Genomic DNA, 16,641 nt, shown 5'->3' with positions numbered 1-16,641 from the left:
ACACCTCAGCAAGGATATAAAAAGGCAAAGGAGCTGCAGCCGATATAGACAAAATATTTGCCTGGCCAGCACTGAAAGCGGAGCATGCTCAAGGAATGCAACAACTTGCTCTATTTCTGAAAGGATGTTGTAACTCTATGGAAGACATTGAATACAAGGAAGAAATGAATATTTCAGCAAACCTCAGGAAGATCATCATGAAGTGGCCATATAAGTTAAGAGAAAGATGGCACACCACAGTTTGTGACATAAAAGAGCGACAAGGAAACAGTTATGTTTTCTGACCTTCTGGATTTTGCAGAGGTCACGACTGGCCACTAGGATGTGCTGCGATCAAGCCCATCGACATTAATATACTGGACATCTCCTTTCCATAGGCTCCAATATTACGTTTTTGAGGCTAAATGGGAGGTGGCCACCACCGCCATTTTGACCGTGTCACAGGTTCCGTCAAGCCCAGACATTTCCACAAAAGGGAAGAGAGGTGGAGCTGAGGGTGGGGCTGTAAGGCTGGGATCGACTGACGACACCCGGTCAAACTAGCTACAAGCTAACCTGAAGCTAACCCAAAGCTAACGCGGAGGTGGGAGCTAAGCTAACGGAGGTAGCAACCTAGCTACAAACAGAGTTAACTGTGCACAACACCAGAGCTTCTGAGTCAGAGATACGCCGAGCTGACCGCTGAGTAAAACCGGGTGGAACACAGAGGTCTCCGAGCCCTCCACAAGCTGGCAGCCACACCGCAGACAAGCGCTGCTGCGATCTGAGATGCGCAGAGCTGCCGCTGGGGAGAACCGAGTGGAAAAGTTTCCATCCCAGAGCTCCACAAGCCGGCAGCCCGGGGCATCAAACAGAAGCGGCGATCAGACAGAGATGTGCCGAGCTGCCGGGAGACCCAGCTGGCATCCCGACGCAGCAAACAGAGGCTGCAAAGCCAGGGGAGAAACGGGTGGAAAACATCGGTCTCCCGAGAGCTCCACAAGCCGATAGTGGGAACCTAGCTCCACCAACATGTTATATTTCAACCCATTTTCTAAAGTGCAGCGTTATGTTAAATGCACTGGGTTTTACCCTATTACATTTAAATTTCATGGTTAAACAGTACATGTTAAAATCTAAGCTCAGCTCGGCAGTGACCTAAAATACATAAATATAATTTTACTTACCGAAAAAAATGAAGTGGAGACTCCTTGGACGCTCTATTAATGCAATTAATGCCACAGCAAGTCATTTTGTCCAACAATTGCACAAAAAATATTCAAAAAAGAATACACAAACACAGAGAGACTCAAAATCCCGGAGCAGTTTCCAGGCCAGACCGAGGCTCTACTGAGGCCTTTCCACGGAGCTAGCTCTGTGGTCACGTGGGTCGGATGCTCATTAATTATACAGAATTTTAGGCTTTTAATACACTTAAACCGAAGAGTGAGAAAAAAAATCACCCCCTCAGAGTTGTCATGAGTGTAAACTAGATCATTAAAACCAAAAACATGTTTTGGTACCAGGCTGTAAACATGTTTATTTCTGCTGTGAAATTGGTATTTTTAACATGGGAGTCAATGAGGATTCGCTCGCTTCTGACACCAGCCCCTAGTGGATGAGGGTGGAACTGCAATTTTTGGTACTTCCGGGTTTGACTCAATTTTAGATCCGCATTGTGGGGGCTAGATCAAGCCTCGAGGGAAAAAGGTGTCTTCAGGGACGTGCCTGAAATCACGTACATGCGACTATCCCTCACTGTACATACTGCTGCTTCTCAGTTGGATTGCTGCTGCTCAACCATCACACTGCTGTCTATCCATGCTACTGTTCGACTTGTATCTGTAAGTCTTCACCTGCTTGTTAAGCTAATGTAATGGTCACATTGTCAGTATGCATCTAAGCCGCGCTGTATTTGTTTACCTATTTGATCGCATTGCTTAGCTCTGGTCTTCAGCCCATGCTGCTGCTTCACACTGCCGTTAGCTTCTGCTCACTCAGCTTTGTATGTCGCCGCAGGGCTCCTTCATCCTTGTCAATAAAGCCATTAGACATCGAGGAGTGTATTTCTTCATGAAGGAGCCATGGTGGTCGTCAGATGGTCCATTCCAGCCTGCACGTTCGCCACCGATGACGTGTCCGAGGCTCTCGCCGTGGCGCTGCTGGCAAACCATGGCCTCGCCCATCAGAGCCGGACCGAACCCGCTGCGCCCGTTCGGGCCCCGGGCCTGCCTGGCCCTGCTCTGGATTGACTGAGAGTGGATGTCGGCATGTCCATCGAGGAATGGAACGTCTTTACACGCCGCTGGGACCTCTTCCGTGCTGGGTCGAGCATAGGTGATGCCCAGGCCCCCTTCCAGCTGTTTCAGTGTGCCGGTCCGGAACATGGGGACAGTTTGCTAAAGGCTAACCCGGATGCTGCAACTGGACCGGTTGAGACTCTGCTGGCTGCCATGCGCTCTCTGGCGGTGATACCGGTTGCCACATGCATTCTGAGGACTGAACTGCTTCAACTACGCCAGGATCATGACGAGCCCTTTCGTGCATTTGCCGCCAGGGTGCGTGGCAAGGCAGAAACCTGTGCCTACAACGCTGTGTGCGGATGCGGGCAGTCAGTTGACTATTCTGATCATATTATTCATGATGTACTGATTAATGGGATTAATGACTCGATATACAAAGGGACATGTTGGGGACTCACGATGTTCTGTGCAAGTCTGTGAATAATATTATAGCACTGGTGGAGAACAGAGAAATGGCTCGCAACGCCTCCCCTCCTCCAGCCTGTCAGCTATGTCCTCATTCAGGCGCAGACAAGCTATGCCGCCATCAAGGCCTGCTTTCTCTCCAGCCCTACCAGACAGGTCTGCTAGGGCTACATGCCCTGATTGTAAAGTGTCTTTCTGTGTTTTTTCTGAGGGATCTTGGGGTTGGAACACCAAGCCTCATCGAATGTGTGCCGACTGCTTCTGGGCACGGCACCAGCCACACATGGACAGACAGCAGGCTGCTGTAGGCTGTGACGTGATATCGCAAGTCTCATCCGTCACGTCCGGCGTCTGCTCTAATGGACGCCGCAGAGACAGGCACTGAGCCCACAACTTGGGGACGCATAGCTGCAGTGATGGGCCCACGCCGATCAGGCTCAGCCATCACATCTTCTCCAAGGGCGAATGGCGGCGCGCAAAGCTCAGGGACCACCCCCGAGTGCCCATCTCCATCCAAATTGATGATAAGGTGAGGTTCACTAGTGGAGCCGGTGCCAGATGCCCGGCTGCAGAGGCCACCGTGTCCCCCATTGACATCGAGGGCGCCTTCTTTGCCAAACTATCCACTGCTGCCCCTGGTGGTGAGGTGGTGTCCTGCTGGGCAATGATATGGGTTAGCAGGTCAGTTCATGTGATGTACCTCTCGTATGACTCCCTGCTCAGCCTCGGCCTTCTGCCCAGCGGGTTTCCATCCTGCATGGGTGAGGGCAATTCGGCAGTGGGCCGTGACCTTGAAGCCGCCAGCCGTTGCGGTGGGCTCACCAAAGTCTCATGCCTGGGAGAAGTCTGCGATGGAGGCATGGCTTCCCATTATGTGGCTTGTTGCTCATGTCCTCAATGCAGCATCCAGCCTCTGTGCCCCGCGTAGCTGCCGTTCCCATGCTCCCCAGAGAATAATCACCGGATGAAGGCATGGCTGCTTGACAGGTACGCATCTTCAATATTCAACACTTGCCCCCATCGGCCACTACCATGCATGGAAGGTCCACCCATAGAAATACACATTGTGGTCATCCGGAAGCACGACGGAACCCCCTGTAGGACCGTCGATATCTCACCTCTTAACAAATTCTGCAAACGTGAAACTTTCGCAACCGAGTCCCCATTCCACCTGGTGCGCCGGATCCCGAAAGGGACCTGGAAGACTGTCACTGACGCCTGGAATGGGTATCACAGCGTGCCCCTGCGCGAGTCAGACCGTCATCTCACTACCTTCATCACTCCCTTCGGCGGCTGGCGTTACACCAGAGCCCCACAGGGCTTTCTGTCATCTGGCGATGGCTACAATCGCCGCTTTGATGCGATCCTCTCCGACTTTGAACAGAAGGAAAAGTGCGTGGATGACACCATTCACTATGACACCGACCTTAACACTCATTGGTGGAGAACAATCGACTTCCTGACGCACGTTGGCCGATCCGGCATCGTGTTGAACCCATCAAAGTTTCAATTTGCCGAGAGGGACGATGATTTTGCTGGTTTCAGGGTCTCTGATGCTACAATCGAGCCCCTCCCAAAGTACCTGACAGAGCCATCACCTCCCCACGCCTACCTCGACCACGCACATTAGGAGCTTGTTTGGTCTGGTCAATCAGGTAGTCAACTACGCGCAGCTGCATGATATAATGGCGCCATTTAAGCCCTTTCTGAGTCCTCGATAGGGCTGCTCAATTAATTGAATTTTAATCACAATTACAATCTGAGTTTTGAACGATTATTCAAACAAAACAAGCCGATTATTTGCTCCTCCCACTTGCGCTGCCCTGAGTTGCAAATGAAGCGCTCCTCCCACAGTGTTGCCAACTTGGCGACTTTGACGCTATTTCCTACAGCTTTTCAGACCCCCTTCTTGACTTTTTAAATCTTAAAAGTACCTAGCGAACCTCAGAAACATCTCTATCTTCCGGCACTCGCAGAGTACAGACGCTTCTGCTCTTGCTCCCTTATCTTTTTTTCCCAAGGCTCTTTGTCCTGTCTAACCTACAGAGCGCTTCTCTGCATTTCTTCTGAAAACCCCTATTTTTTAGAATGGATTTAATTAATTGGTCATTCAACGCGATTGATAAAATTTTTTCTACGATGAGAACGGAGGAGGGGACTCCCACTTGCCCTCAAGGGACACACGCAGCGGGATATGCGCTCGATTCCTGGAAAGAATGGAGGATCGTATGCCTCTCTCAGTTGTCCATTGAGGATATCGAAGACATGTGGATATTTGGCCTGATGATCACTGGATTTCTTCTGATTGGAGTGGGAGGATATCTGGTTTTCTGGAAATTTGGGAAGACGGGAGCGATTGGAGGGTGACCCGCACCCACGGAAAGCACCGCCTGGGCGGATGCCTCACAGACTGGGACGTTACTCGAGGTGAACCGTAAGCTGGACAATGTTCTAGCTGCGATACCGGTATTAGTGCGCAAAATTGATGTCATCTCGGAGAGGGTCACCGGACGGTGTGGGGATGATTAGAACCTAAAACCTAAATTGGCTTCACTGGAGGACTTGAATGATCGGTTACAGAGTGAAGGTAGAGAGGAAAATTATCTCTGCCTGACCCAAACAAAGTATTGTTATCCAAATCTGATGCCAAGGCAGCCTTCACGCTGCTAACAACAACCCCCACGAAGGAAGGAATGCAGACAGATGCTGTGAACAACACCCCCAACCCACCCCCCACCCCCCGCCTTCGGATTGTGGACTTCTGCCTAGCAAGGTCATCAGCCTGCAGAACTCAATGTGCTCTGCGCTCCTCCCAAGATCTCCCTCCCACCTGTGGCTACAGTTGGCTGAGCGCCATGCAGGGCTGCTCCCGCTGGGGAAACAGGATCCCCCCCTCCCCACTCCCCGCCTCCCTATCGGAGTCTCATGTTGTGAACTGTGATGTTCGTGCTTATATGTTTGAGGCGTTTTTTTGCATAGTAAAGCTACGCCCTGCCGGGAGTAACTCTGGTATGCCTTTTTTTTCCTTCCCCCAACTTATCCTCATGTATGTAATCCCCTTTTTATCTAATGAAATGCTGGCGGTGCGTGCACATGCAGTGGCTTCTGTCTCTCTCCCGTTCTTTAGCAAGAGTTTGAGAGTAACGTAATTTCATTTCTCTGTGTGTCTTGTACATGTGGTAGAATTGACAATAAAACTGACTTTGACTTGACTTTGACTGGTAACCCTTAGCTACTTTCTGGATAACTGTCGTTGACATTTCCTGCAGGTTAGCTAAACACTCCGCCTGCGCTCCGGACCGTTCTTCAGGACATTAGGAAAGGGAATGATGTAGTGATGTGTCAGTCGCTAAAGAAACAGCTCTCGGAGCTGGCTCCTTGTTGGATTAACCAGAGTGAGTGACACACACACCGCACCTGCGGACTCCTGAGCCACTAAAAACGGCTAAATGTGCGCTTGCGGCGTGCTAAACACACTTGCAGCTTGCCACCAATTGCTGTGAGACCAGGTTTGGGGTGGGGGCTGCAGCTGTGGTTGGGACAATTATTACATTAACTGATGGACCTGTAAATAAATAGTTTATAAATAAGGTAGAAATAAGTTCCTCACGCTGATAACTAATGACTAATCTCTCTGAGGACACGGTGCTAGTGCACTCTCCTACAGCACATTGACACGACTCAATAGATGTTATGCAACATTTTGTGAACATCAATTTATTTGCATTTATTTGTTATAAATGCCACTGTATAATTCTTGCTGTCAGTATTTGCAAGATATTGGTATTTGGGTCTGTACTGGTTAGACTTAAATGAGTTAAACCAAGGTCTATAGCCCTTGGGTCATAGACTATGAGCTATAAGTATATTGGCCTTTTTATACTGGGAATCAGGAGTTATTTTAGTGATCATCTTGTTTCTTAATTATTTTTGTCCTGATTGTGCCCTGAGCAATTTTATGACTGAATAAAAACTAATAAAATCAACATAAATTGAAAAATCGTCCTAAATAATCGAGATCTCAATTTCAGTCATAATAATCGTGATTATTGTTTTTGCCATAATTGAGCAGCCCTAGTCCTCGATGCAAATTTGTGTGGTCACCCGAGTTAGAGGCAGCATTTCAGGCATCCAAGCTGGCCATCGTGGACTCTATCCGGGCAGGCGTAGAGATCTACGACATGGAGAGGCGCACTTGTCTCCGCCCAGACTGGTCCAGACGCGGCACTGGATACTTCCTCCTCCAGCAGCACTGCACCTGCAGCTCCGGTGTCCCTGGCTGCTGTCCGGATGGATGGAAAATTACTCTGGCCAGCTCACGCTTTCTCTCCTCCGCTGAGCAGCGATACGCCGCTATTGAGGGGGAGGCCTTGGCTGTAGCATGGGGTCTGGAGCAGACCAGACACTTTATGCAGGGGTGTGACGACCTGGTCGTGGTCACTGACCATAAGCCCCTGGTGAAGATCCTTGGAAACCGGACACTGGATGAGATAACTAACTCTCGCCTGTTCAGGCTCAAACAGTGCACACTCCCATGGTGCTTTGATATTGTACACTTGCCTGGCAAGAGCAACTGCGCTGCCGACGCAGCCTCCAGGTATCCCTCACCCTCTGGCTCTGATGAGGGCCGCTGCATGGGCGCATGGAATGTGACCGATAGCGAGGTGTCGGTGCATATGGCATCCATTTGCAGCGACGCACTGGAGTCTGCCGCCATTGCATGGCCACTCCTTGCACAGGAGACGGCCGCGGACGCATGCCTCTCCCACCTCCCTCACCTCATTGAAGACGGGGCAGCATTGACCCAAAGGACCCGGCGCTGGCCGACCTGTCTAAGGTCTGTGAGTCAGTGTATGTGCAAGATGGGGTCCTGCTGTACTGTGACCGCGTCGTTGTCCCCATGTCCCTTCATCGTGCGGTACTTCAGCACCTCCACGCCGCCCATCAGGGCAAGTCGGCAATGGAACGACGGGCCTGCTCCATCGTACACTGGCCTGGGATGTCTAACGACAACCAGTTGACCAGGGAGCGATGTGCAGAATGTAACCGCAATGCCCCCTCTCAGGCGGCCACACCTCCCATGCCGGCATCACTGCCATCCATGCCATTTGAGGAAGTGTTCGCTGACTTCTTCGACTACAGGGGGCACCACTACCTGGTCGTTGGCAATCGCCTCTCCGGCTGGGTGGAAGTCATGAGCTCTCCCGCAGGCACCAATCTCAATAATGCAATGCAATATTTTGTACAAATGGTGTAATGGGAAAACTGAACGTGCAGAGTGTTAAAACTAACATGCTTTTACGCACCATGGGACAAAATGCTACGCAATGACCTACCTTTTGAACTTCAAAGGTCACTATTATGGACAGATAGCCAGACAGTGTTGAAATATATCAAAAATGAAACTAAACGATATCACACTTTTGTGGCTTACAGGGTGGCCTTGATAAGAGACGCTACAGACCCTGAACAGTGGAGGTGCATTAGCTCAAAGGACAATCCTGCTGATGATGCATCTAGAGGTTTACCTTTGGACAGTCTGTTGAAAAATAGCAGGTGGTTCACAGGTCCACCTTTTCTCAGACAGCATGAAGATGGTTGGCCTAAACCATTTCTGTTGCAACAGATTTCCGCAGATGATCCAGAGGTCAAGAGAGATATCATGGTAAACGTTGTCACTACAGTGGCTCAAGATTCATTAACATCATTTGTGGATTATTTTTCTTCACGGATAAAGCTCAAAACTTCTGTGGGTTGGCTCCTCAAGTTTCTAGATGTTCTCCCGACTTTGCGTAAAAAGAGAAAATAAGTTGTTACTGCTCCCCTCGGGTCATCAGAAGTGGTGGAGAAAGAGTTGTCAAAGATTAAATCTTCACTTGGTGGCCAATTGTTGACTATTTCAGACTTTTCCAGAGCAGAAATTGCTATAATTCGTTTCAGTCAACAAAGCATCTTTAAGGAGGAAATCATTCTTCTGGAAGCCGGGACATCATGCGTCAAGAGGAGCAGCAGTCTCTACAAGCTGGATCCCAAGCTGATTGATGGCCTATTGAGAGTAGGTGGAAGGCTGAGGCATGCAGCTTTACCTGAAGAACAAAAGCATCCTGTGATCCTCTCAAAGAACCAGCATGTATCCAAACTTATTCTACAGCATGTACACCAACATCTTGGACATGCAGGAAGGAATCACATGCTACCAACCTTGAGGAAGAAGTATTGCATTACAAATGCTAACTCTGCCTGCAGAAAAATAATATCATAATGTGTGATATGTCGACGCCAGAAAGGTCAGCCAAGTGAGCAGAAAATAGCTGATATGCCACTGAAAAGGGTTACCCAAGATTTACCTACTTTTACCAACGTGGGGGTAGATTTCTTTGGGCCCATCAAAGTCCAACAAGAACGCACTGTGGTTAAAAGGTACAAGGTTATCTTTACTTGCATGACTAGTAGAGCTGTTCATTTGGAAGTTGCCCATTCCTTGACCACCGACTCCTGTATCAACGCTATAAGAAGGTTTTTGTGTCGCAGAGGTCAAGTGAAGCGCATCCAATCAGATAATGGAACTAACTTTGTTGGGGCAGAAAGAGAGTAGAAACAAGCTTGGGCTGCTGTCGACCATGGAAAGATTCAAAGAACTCTCCTTCACAGAGACATTGAGTGGGCATTTAATCCCCCAGCAGCATCACATCATGGAGGTGTTTGGGAAAGGCTGATCAAAATAGTTCGAAAAATTATTTTTTCCATTTTGAAGCAACGGAAGTTGGATGATGAAAGCCTCCATACAGTGATATGTGAAGTAGAGGCTATTCTTAATGATCGACCTATCACCAAGGCATCTGAGGATATTAATGATTTTGAAGCTCTAACACCAAATCACATCCTGTTGCTAAAAGGAAAATCTCTCCTGACCCCTGGGTGTTTCACTGAAAATGACCTTTACATCAAACGACGCTGGAGACAAGTTCAGTATCCGGCTGACCTCTTCTGGAGAAGGTGGACCAAAGAGTACATGCTGATGATGCACGAGAGACAAAAATGGATCAAGCCTCGAAGAAGCTTTTCTGTTGGAGACATTGTCATCATCATGGATCGTTCAACTCCTCGAGGTTTGTGGATCATGGGCAGAGTTACCAAAACATACCCAGACAACGCTGGATTTGTACGAACAGTTCAACTGAAGACTATGACTGGAGTTCTAGAAAGACCAATATCAAAGATCTTTCTACTTCAAGAAGCTCCATAAGTTACAATGACTATTGTTGGACATAATAAAAGGATATAAGAGACAAATGAACTTTTCTGGCTCCATATGTAATTTTTGTAATTGTGTATTCTATCACAATTAGGGGCCGGAGATGTAGGAGCCATTTATTTGTTCTTTAATTATATTTTGTTGGTTGGGCTTTCATCTGTGGTGGTGGTGTCAGGTTCCTCACATGCTATTTAAGTGGGTCCTCAGGTGTTTCGGATGAGCCGATTACGCATGGGTGGCGGGATGAGCATACGGTTTTTACCGCTTGCCACACCATGGCACGAAATATTTCTTTTTTGTGACGATCAACTTTGAGTACTACTAACCTTAGAACAGCATTGTGTAAAACGCTAGCTAGTGCTTGTAAAAAAAAATAAACAAGACTATTGCACGGCCAAAAGATGTTTGATTGATGAATAGAAGCACGTCAGAAGCCCTCTCCGCCCTCACCCAGCTGGCTGACAACAGGAAGTGTCAGCACACCAGTCATCCACAGTCTGGCACGCGCTCCATCAGGCAAATCACTGCCGCGAGGAGTGCCACGCGTCACCATCAGCTCAGGTGGAGGAGACGCAAAGATCTAGATTTGTGTCTAGAGCGTGGCACATCCAAGAGTCCCCTGTCTAGGGAATGCTAGGCCCTTCAGGGGATGTGTTTATGGGGCAGTGCCCCGTAGGGTCTTCTGCACGTACAGCAGGGTTTTCAACTTAACCCGATACTCAACTGGGAGCCAGTGAAGTTGGGCCTGTACAGGACTGATATGCTCCCTCCTCCCAGTACCAGACAAGAGTCTAACCACCGAGTCTGGACAAGTGCACCTGAGCTGACACCAGCATACGCAGCAGTACAAGGCCTGACCATGCAGATGTTTCTGGGTCTATAAAAAGCCAGAATAATAAAAGTAACGTTTTCTCTTTGTTAGTCTCAGGAGCTGATTTCTGTTGGGAATCCTCAGAAGAGTTTAGAGAACGTTTGTAGATGGTCATACCTCCAGCAGAGGGAGCAGAGTAACGCTGAGCAACACGATCTTACCATCTACCTGACCAAACAGGAGTTCGGCCCCTTCGGCATGCAGGGTACCACTTCTGCCACCATTTGTTGTAGCTTTATATTATGGTTGACCTCTGACCCTGTGGTGTTTTTGTGCAGGTTATGCTCCAGTTACTGGGATGTGTCAGCTGCATCGGAGTTGTGTTCTTGTTCTGGAGGACGGCTTTTCTTCAGCTTTTGTTGCTGCACATGAAACCGGACATGTGTGAGACACAAAACACAACAATTCATGAGGAGTTTGTGACATGCTATGTTTGTTAGAAAGCATCTGAACTTCTGACTTTCCAAGCTTCACTCAGGATGACTGACAGCTCTTCCATGTGTCCCCAGATTAGGGATGGAGCATGATGGTGAGGCCAATGATTGTGATGAAGATGTCCCCCTGGGTAGCATCATGTCCCCAAGGGTCCAGGCCACATTCTATCGTTACCACTGGTCCAGGTGCAGCTGGAGGGAGCTCCACCAGTACCTGAAGTGAGAACCCCAGCAGTTCCATAAGAAGGCTCCTCATGGAACAGATGGGAGGTCCATCTGGATATAGAACATCTGGATCACTGCTTACGTTTTCTGTCCTCCAGCTCTTATGACTGTCTTCGTGATGACCCATTCAACCATGACTGGCCAGCTCAGCCTCAGCTACCCGGGTTTCAGTATTCCATGGATCAACAGTGCCGGTTTGACTTTGGCCCGGGATATAGTCTGTGTACCGCAGTAAGTTCATCCGTCCATCTTTTCTCAGCAACAGACTCTGACTGTTTTTCACTACATACATCCCATACCACCCATCCATTTTCAGCCAATTCTTAAGTGATAAAAACTGTTTTGGACCAATGTTTTTGAGTGGCCTTCAAGAGACATTGATTGGTCAAAAACACCCAAATTCCTTAAGTTCATCTTGACGACAGAAGATAAATGACCAAGGTCCACTGCACCCACCCTAGACAAGGTACTTGGACCAAAGCTACAACCTCTGTCTTTCTATCATTAAATAGAAGGAAGTTAGAGAAGATCCAGTGCCTAACCTCAACAAGACAATCTAAAAGAGACCACAAAACATGATTGTGGCCCCACTTAAAAGGCACGCATACCTTAGTTAGTTAGAGAACATCCATTGCTTAACCTCGGGAACTGCAGGAGAACAGTAACAAGCCAAGAATGGAACCTTGAGGAACCCCCCAGAGAAGGGAGACTGACTGGTATAAGTAGTCATCCAGCATCACCCTGAGCATCCTGTTACATCCTGAAAAGTAAGACCTAAACCAGTCGAGGGCCAAACCGATGATACCAGCCCTTGTGTGCAGTCTGGAGATCAACATGTAAGATTGATCGTATCAAAAGCTGCAGATAGATCCCTAACCCACATGGAACCCTGAATCCAAAGCCAGGCAGATGTAAACACATGAACATGAGCAGTTTTTGTGCTATGACGTTGTCTAAACCCAGGCTGAAAGATTACATGATGGTCATTTAGATGTAGAAACTGTTCACACTCGACTTTTTTCAAGAACCTTTCATGAAAATGGTAATTTGGAAATTTGGTCGGAGATTAGAGAAAATGGTGGGATCAAGACCTGAACAATAGCGTGTTTGAAGGCATGAGGAACTTCAGCCAAAGTCAAACTACCATTAATAATGACCAGTACATGTTGGCCAACCAAAGAAAGCACATCTTTCAGGAAAGGAGGTGGAACCACATCTACCGGAGAGCCCGAGGGTTTCATAGTAGCGATAGTTTTTCCAGATAGGACAGAGAAATGGGTTTAAAACGGTTAGGTTTAGAACGACAGGAACATAAACATGGGAAGGAGGAGAAGTTTGAGCTCTAATCTTACCAACCTTATCTAAGAACAGCGGACGGATTTGGTTACAGAGGCCGGTAGAGACAGGAAGATGCAGCTATAGCAGGAGAAACCAAGGCATTTAGGGTTTTTAAAAAAAAAATGACATTTTGACTGTTCAACAGAAACGTTACCAGCAAAAAAATAAAAACAACGATTTCTTGCATCGCTGACAGCTTTTTGATTCTGCAACCATGCATCTCTCATGCTTTCCAAGAAAACTGTGAGCCTGTCCTTCCTCCATTTACCCTCCAGGCTCCTGCAGATCGAGTATGCTCATTCAGTCACGGGTCAGGCTTGGATTTTGAACGTCTGTGTTTTAATGGAGCTACAGTATTCATAGCAGCCAGGCAGGATGTATTGAAAATATGCTATAAATTATCAACACCAGTGAACTTGCAGGGAGCTGATTTCAATGCAAAAACAGTGGCAACATTTGCAGCCGGAGGGGGCGTGGTAACGAGAGGAGCAAGCATGGATAGAGTTTGTACGAGAAACAGAATTCAAATGAAACAGCAATGGTGAGTGATCTGAGAAACGGGCAGAAAGAAGGTCCACGTCATTAATCCTCAGCCCGTGAGACAGAACCAGGTCCAGTGTGTGTGCTCGTCCATTCACTAGCTGAGACAGGCCAAAAGAGTCAACAAGATCCACATTCCATCTTTTTCTGGTTCTTTATAATAAAAAACTCACGAGGTGTACTCAGCTGCTCTACAAAAGCCAAGGATGGTGAACTGTGAAGAATTTCCAATTCTGTCCTGATCAGAGCTGAGACTCTGCCCTGCCGGTCCTCTGCCTGTGTTTTTGCGCTCACAAAACTCTGCGCTAAAGGGCTCTCCTATTCTTTTTATTGGAGGGGGATCCAACACGCATGTGCCAGTTAGCGTAGGTCTATGGTAGAGATTGCTGCACCCAAAGGGACAGGAAATGCGCAAAGGGTGTGTAAATAACATTTTTCAACTAAACTTAAGTGCAGTTTATACACAAAATGTATAGTCTGTATGGTGTAGAGATGGTGTAGAGAAATATTTTTGTTGTTTTTTTTAAATTTTGTGATTCCCGTCTTCTTCTTGTTTTTCTTCCTGTGAGACTGGTGGGGCGGCGCCCTAGTGCCCCCTATGGACGAGCTGCTGCTGCTCACTCAGGTGATGCCCATTTACCTCCAAAATGTTTTATTTCCTGTAGACTGGACTACTGCATCTCCTTACGCTGTGGCTTTGGTCATCAATTCACTGGCTTCAACTGGTCCAGAATGCAGCTGGTACAACCAAAACAAACATGGCATCAAGAGAAGAGATCAGTAACAGGTTAATGTTGAGATCATGACAAAAACAAAGGCAGTAGCAGTGTAGGAGCCGATTGTGTATTATCTGATTTGTATTTTTCCTAAGCCCAGGGCCTGAGTGGTAGCCACTCCCGCTTATTCAACCTGGGAGAGGTCAGCGCCAGGTGTTGCTGACACGGGGCGCTAGCAGTTTCTACTGCGTGGCTAAGTGATCACGAACGCACAGACAGTTAGGGGCAAGTAAACATATAGGAGTAAAGTTGTGCCTGTGTGACTGAATCATGGACACTCACATAGCAATAAACATGTTAACAGAACATTCAAGCTGCAAGTTCTTTAAACGCATGTAAACCCACGTCGGTAACCGGTAGCGTCCAGGGGCACCGGGCCTGGGCGTTACAAACAGGTAATATGAAAGACCTCTAAACCAGAGACGGAGTGAGTATGGAGAGTATGTTTGCTTGTTTTGTAAACTTCACCTACTAGTTGGTCGCATATTGCAGCTTGCAAATTTGTTGCATTCATTTCAGAGGACACGTACGAACAACGCTTCAAACTGAAGCTAATTATGCTAGGCAGCCATAATAAACAAGTATTTTCCAGCCCTTAGAAAGCATTTCAAATTCAGAAATTACCCAAGAATTTACAAAACTCTAAGTATAAATATTTCAAACTGTGCTGAATATTTTAAAAAGCTGAATCAGGCAGAAATAGGCCTGTTTAACACGACAAAAACCCTCCGTGCTAGCTGCAGGCAAAACTATGGCTAGCTGGTTAACGTACAGATATTTTAAATCCTTTTCTTGAGCCAATATGACCTTTACAGGGTTAATGAAAGTCCACCCAGCCCCTATCGCCCCCTGTGGCCAGAATATTCTCTTTTGGGACTTAGAAAAATGGAGCTGGCATACCCGGCGCTGCTGTCTGCTTCCAGCACGTTCCTGCATGTTTAGATCATGAACACAGCTGATTTGTTTAATTTAGTGGTGAATCACTCCTGTAGACACTTAGAAAGGTTGGGAGACATGTCAGCTGTCAGATGAAGGTGTTAAAATGACGAGCGCACAGCAAGGAGATACGTTTTACTTTTGGTTCTACAAACTGACACTAGGGGGTGCTAGAAGTAAGCCAAAGCCTAGTTACCCTTTAACACAATAAAACTGGCTACATGAAATATCACTATTGACGTATTTTGGTTCGGAACAGTCAGGTAACGCTTCATAATGCCAAAAATGTTGTCATTTCATCAACTTACTGGAGAAAATAAACAACAATCAAAAGTAGACTGGACTACAGTCTATGTATGCGATTGTATGTGACATAAAACACAACAATGGTGGTGATGTTGAACATTTTCCTCAGTCTCTGGCTTTTTGTCAAACTCTGAACCCAGGAAGGGTCGTGTGCAGCGAGGCAGCAGGCAGAAATCTCTGGATCAACCAGTGGCTCCACCCCCTAGCCAATCAGTGACGGTCAATCATTGGTGCTGCATTCATGACCTGACTTGTTTGGCTTGGAACTGAGAAGTGGGAGGCAACCACTGACCTGTCGGTGATAGAAATGCAGAGTAGCTACTAATTGATAGAAAAAAACAAAATTGTATACTTTGCCAACATTCACATAAATGCTGAACTGGTTGGACCAGTTCCCTTCCCTTGACCAGTTTTTGCACCGCAGATTTTCCTCAGCAGTGATCAGGCGATGGGGCAATGGGGCTAGGACCTGCCATCAACCAGCTAACAGTAACCCTAACCCATAAACCAGATTGTGCCTGTTTCTGTGTCCCCAGTACACGAGCCCAGACCCATGCAAACAGCTTTGGTGCAGTGACTACAGCAACCCGTTCTTCTGCAAGACCAAGAAAAGCCCGCCACTCGATGGGACCAAGTGTGGACCTGGGAAGGTGAGACCATACATGGTTTAGTTCTTCCTCAGCATATGGGACTGCCAGCATGTTGGAGACACCAGTAGAACCTGGTGATCTTCTTGCTGATGTGGATTTCACCCAAACCTCTACCATCAATAAGATGTTTTCAGCACAGAACAAAACTTTTCATTTCTAACCTCGGTGTCCTGGGTAACATTCTGTGATTGCAGCACTGCTTCAGAGGGTTCTGCATGAAGCTAACCCTGGACTTCCTGAGGACACATGGCAGCTGGGGGACCTGGAGTTCATTTGACAGCTGTTCCCGAACCTGTGGGGGTGGGGTCAGATTCCGGACCAGAAAATGTGATAATCCATCGTGAGTCAATTGTCAATCATTTGTGATGTCACAATTCAGATGCATCAATCAGATGTCCTAACCAGCTGCTGTTCCCAGTCCAGCCAATGGGGGGCGCACCTGCTACGGGAACAGCTATGAGTTCCAGCTGTGCAACCAGAACCCCTGTTCCCCCCTGACAGACTTCAGGTCAGTTTACCCGATGCTCCATCCGTTATACATTTCCTCTGACAGACTCCAGGTCAGACCAAAGTGTGTGTGTGTGTGTGTGTGTGTGTGTGTGTGTGTGTGTGTGTGTGTGTGT

General features: G+C 47.6%; 1 protein-coding gene across 1 annotated transcript in view; it reads left to right on the top strand.

Moving 5' to 3' along the window:
- The window catches only part of LOC107387186 (A disintegrin and metalloproteinase with thrombospondin motifs 2), a 44,614-nt gene that overhangs the window by 18,272 nt on the left and 9,701 nt on the right, over positions 1 to 16,641 (top strand). Inside the window, exons 7-13 of the mRNA XM_054731010.2 lie at positions 10,865 to 11,018; positions 11,092 to 11,197; positions 11,323 to 11,466; positions 11,571 to 11,703; positions 15,905 to 16,018; positions 16,213 to 16,358; positions 16,437 to 16,526. Coding sequence (XP_054586985.2) covers positions 10,865 to 11,018; positions 11,092 to 11,197; positions 11,323 to 11,466; positions 11,571 to 11,703; positions 15,905 to 16,018; positions 16,213 to 16,358; positions 16,437 to 16,526 — 887 coding nt within the window. The remainder of the gene's footprint in view (positions 1 to 10,864; positions 11,019 to 11,091; positions 11,198 to 11,322; positions 11,467 to 11,570; positions 11,704 to 15,904; positions 16,019 to 16,212; positions 16,359 to 16,436; positions 16,527 to 16,641) is intronic.

The sequence above is a fragment of the Nothobranchius furzeri genome, chromosome 10 (genome assembly GCF_043380555.1).
Source record: "Nothobranchius furzeri strain GRZ-AD chromosome 10, NfurGRZ-RIMD1, whole genome shotgun sequence".
NCBI lineage: Eukaryota > Metazoa > Chordata > Actinopteri > Cyprinodontiformes > Nothobranchiidae > Nothobranchius > Nothobranchius furzeri.
This window is presented reverse-complemented; position numbering and strand designations above follow the sequence as displayed.